General features: G+C 40.5%; 1 protein-coding gene across 1 annotated transcript in view; it reads left to right on the top strand.

Annotated features, from left to right (window-relative positions):
• POLA1 (DNA polymerase alpha 1, catalytic subunit) overlaps positions 1–4587 on the top strand; it is a 297019-nt gene that overhangs the window by 125338 nt on the left and 167094 nt on the right. The window contains 1 exon segment of the mRNA XM_077775065.1: positions 1804–1935. Coding sequence (XP_077631191.1) covers positions 1804–1935 — 132 coding nt within the window.

The raw sequence follows: 4587 nt of genomic DNA on the forward strand, positions 1-4587 counted from the left end.
CATGGTGGCGAAGACTGCAGTGAGTGGTAGCACAGTTTGATGTGGCTGCCCCAGTTCATGTTTATAAGGCATTAGGACCTTTACCTATGCTACCCATGCTTCTGCATTACCAGTGCAAGCAGTATTGTTAGAAAAATAATTTGGAGGGGCGTCTGGGTGGCTCAGTTGGTTAAGCATCCGACTTCGGCTCAGGTCATGATCACACGGTTTGTGGGTTCGAACCCTGTGTCGGGCTCTCTGCTGACAGCTCAGAGCCTGGAGCCTTTTTCAGATTCTGTGTCTCCCTCTCTCTGACTCTCCCATGCTCATGCTCTCTCTCTCTCAGAAATAAATAAAACATTAAAAAAAATTAGAAAAATAATTTTGAGGGACTCCTGGATGGCTCAGTTGGTTANTGCTCTCTCTCTCTCAGAAATAAATAAAACATTAAAAAAAATTAGAAAAATTTTTTTGAGGGACCCCTGGATGGCTCAGTTGGTTAAGTGTCTCAGGTCATGATCTCGCACTTCCATGAGTTCGAGCCCTGCATCGGGCTCTGTGGTGACAGTTCAGAGCCTGAAGCCTGCTTCAGATTCTCTGTCTCCCCCTCTCTCTGCCCCTTCCCTGCTTATGCTCTGTGCCTCTCTGTCCCTCAATAATAAGTAAATGTTTAAAATTAAAAATAATTTTGACCCCTCAACTTCCTGAAAGGGTGTCCGGAACCCCCACAGACCTGTAGATCACATTTAGGTGATCTAGTCATGTGGCTCCCTGTTCTCTGCCCTTCCTCTTGTCTTTTGAAACCCACCACAGAGCCAGATCTCTCCCGCCTCCCCTTTGTAAACATGTATTGNCTTTGGCTTCTATCTCCGCCCAGAATGTTCTTGCCCCTGTCACCTTTTCTTAAAATCTTGTTTTTCTTCACATGCCAGCTCAGGTTTTTTTCTCCTATCATTCCTGCTGTCTGATGGTAGTGATCTTTGCCTCTAAACTCTCTCCCTAACACTTTGCTCACATTTCACTTATGGCACATGTAGCTTGTTTTCGAGGTTTTATTTGCGAAAGGGGGAATCATCTACTAATAACAGATGACTTAGGACCAGTAACTGTCATATTCATCTCTTAATACTTTATAGTGCTTAAACTTTGTGAATTATTGCAGAGTCAGCGAAAGAATTTATTCTGTAAGCCTTGGGTTGCTACTGTACACCAAGAATGGTCGAGAGCACTGTGTGTGCAATGACAAGTGGCGCTGACCTGTTCCTGCCCTCGTGGGGCTGGCTTTGTGTCAGCAGGTCACTCATTCTGCCTTTCTAGAGTTGAAATTGACCGTGTTAAGTCCACCGTTTTCTTTACCAACTGAGCCACACAGGCGCTCCCTAAGTCCACTGATTTCTGGTACCTTTGAGATTTATGTAGGCTAGGGAAGACTTCGAGAAACAGATCAGTCAGAGCAGCCGGTCTCCACCAGTCCTTACTAACCAGTTAATTCAGTGAGAGAGCTGCAAACATGAGGAGAAACTCTAAAGGCTTCATAGGAAACTGAATTTGTAGTCTTAATTTTTTATAGCCAAGTATTTATAATGTGCCATGGCTCATAAACTTGTATTTCTTTTTTGCCAGAGTTATATTTGGTTTTTTTATGAAGGAGGGAGGAGTCTGTATGGACTGTCCCTAGAGTGTGGCACTGTTTTCTACATGTACCTTCTGTCCATTTTCTGTTTCTTTGGCTGATAGGACTCTAGAAAAGATGTATTTAGTGTATGTCTTTGTGAGAAGGGTTTTCTTTTAAACTGTGGGTCTTTTTTCTCTTTCCTCTTTTAGGCATTGACCAAGGACCCCCAGGATTACCCTGATAAAAAAAGCCTACCTCATGTACATGTTGCCCTCTGGATAAATTCTCAAGGAGGCAGAAAGGTGAAAGCTGGAGATACCGTGTCGTATGTCATCTGTCAGGTAAAATTGTAGTAACTGATAAGACTCCCAGACCCCTTAACCTGTAATAAACTGCACATCACCGTAGTGTCTTCGTGCTTTTCCAAACAATCGCTGCCATAAAGAAATGGGTTGGTCTGGTTGGTTTTATAATGTTTGAATCCTTAGTCAGAGGTGACGTATGTTATTAAAATTTTCCTAAAGCGTTTAAGACCAGTGTCCTGGCTCACTTGAAATTATCTTGGTGAGGCAGGTGCCTAACAGTGGATGCTGTTTCAACCCGAAATTAACTTGAGTGAGAATGTGTATAAGTTTGGTCACATGTCCAACAGGAGTCTGGTTATCATTCCTTTTGCCACAGTTTCCATTAGGAATACTGTCAGGGTAAGAGAGTGGATGCGGGTTTCCCTAGCCTATGTTCGAATACTTACTTGAAAAAAGTATGGAGTGCTTCATAATATGGAGAAAGGTGACAGATCCTAAAAACACCTTAGGAAGAAAACACAAATTATCTAACCAGTTTGGGGTTTTTTTCTTTATTTTGAGTGGCAGTGGCCTAGAACCCACCTCCTTGCCTTGTCCCTCTTCCATGAGATACCTCTGAGGAACCTCTGACCCCTCTGGAACACAAGTTGAAACCACTAACCAGTTTCTTTGGGGAATAGCGTGTCTTTAACAGTTAGGGATGGGGAAGGATGGTAGGACGGAGAGCAAGTTCCTTTTTTGAAAGCACTTAGCTCCAGTTGGAGCAAAGGAGACATCTCATCTCTTTCTCCTATTAAAAAATAAGAAAGAGTCACAGCCTCTATCCAAATGCTGTAAAGGTAACTGTGGTCTGGTATACATACCAAAAGGCATAATTCATCTGTGTAAGACTTTTTAAAATTAATTAATTATTGCATTTTGTTATTACAGTAAAAAGAGATAAGCCTTGAACTTCATTGCATTATGATTGATCTTTGTCAAACTACAGTCATTGTGTTTTTAAATCATAGAGTCTTTTCAGAATTTAAAAATTAGCTGCTAATATCTGCTCGGTATTGCAGATGACGTACATAACAAATGATTTAAGTACATGGACAGGAATCAGCACTTGACTCTATCTCCCTCCTAGGGTTACCCTTGATTAAGAACTGTTAGAGAAAGCCAATTCCTGCAGGAAAATATTTCCATAAATGTCTGACTCGCTGAAGCCCTTAATGTGCTTTGCATATTGTTTCTGACAAGTCTCATCTCAAAAAAACAATTTTCATATTATGCAAATAAAGATTTTGGTAAATAGGCTAGTTTTTTTTTCACTTTATGACCTCACATACATGAAAAAGCTCTTAGATTATTAGTGACAGGAATAGATGGCAATACAGCTTTGAAAATTATATATGTTCTGTGAAATGACTTCTAATAATGAAATCCAGCCACAATTATGTTTTGGCTAAACCTGGAATGGAGATGTGTGGTAGTGTGATCAATGTATTTAGAAGTCAAGGTTATGTTCCTTGATATCTAGATATTAGGTCTTAGGATTTCTTTTTCTGGGATTTTACTGAGCTATAAAAGTTCAAAAATGCTGAGGCTGATAAAGGACAATACATCCATTTTGATGTATTGTCAATATTTCCCCTATCCACTGATGTTGGGCCTTACTTGTTTTCTTTTTTACAAATAGTTTATTGTCAAATTAGTTTCCACATAACACTCAGTGCTCATCCCCACAAGTGTCCTCCTCCATGCCCATCCCCCCTCCCCCCCACATCCATCAGTCCTCAGTTTTTGTCAGCATTCAAGAGTCTCTCATGGTTTGCCTCTCTCCCTTTCCCCCACCATTTCCGCCCTTCTTCTCCCCCTTGTTCCTCCGTTAAGTTCCTCCTAATCCTCCTATACGTGCAAACATATGATATTTGTCCTTCTCTGCCTGACTTATTTCGCTCAGCATAACACCCTCAAGGTCCATCCATGTTGCTACACGTGGCCAGATTTCATTGTTTCTCATTGCCATGTAGTATTCCATGGTATAGATAAACCACATCTTCTTGATCCATTCATCTGTTGATGGACACTTAGGTTCTTTCCATGTTTTAGCTATTGTGGAGAGTGCTGCTATGAACATTGGGGTACATGTGCTCCTATGCATCCACATTTCTATATCCCTTGGGTAAATTCCTAGCAGCGCTATTGCTGGGTCATAGGGGAGTTCTATTGTTAGTTTCCTGAGGAACCTCCACACTGTTTTCCAGAGGGGCTGTACCATTAACTTACTTGTTAAAACTACAGTTCATGTTTCTTTTTATGTATTCTTCTCATTGTATCCCAAGAAAAGCTGTATGACTTCGATTTGCCTCCATCCCCTAACAGTGGGATAGGCCCACTTTGAGTATGTTTGCCAGCCAGAGCTGCCTACCTCTTGTGCTTTTAAGGACTTGAATTATTCTTTTTCCAAACACAACCATATATTTAGAATCTCTTTTTGATATTTTGAAGAGTACTTTACTACTCTAAGCAAAGGTGCCCTCCACAAATAGTCTGTCTCCTAGACAAGTTGTTTTACTTAAAATTTCTAATTAAAATTAGACTATAATACTCTACTGATAATTTACTCATACTATAAATTCAGTTGAGTTCAGAGAGTAATGTTTTTGGTGTCTGATTTATATTGTAGTTTATAGATTTGTAAAA

The sequence above is a fragment of the Crocuta crocuta genome, unplaced genomic scaffold, assembly GCF_008692635.1.
Source record: "Crocuta crocuta isolate KB4526 unplaced genomic scaffold, BGI_CrCroc_1.0 scaffold1468, whole genome shotgun sequence".
NCBI lineage: Eukaryota > Metazoa > Chordata > Mammalia > Carnivora > Hyaenidae > Crocuta > Crocuta crocuta.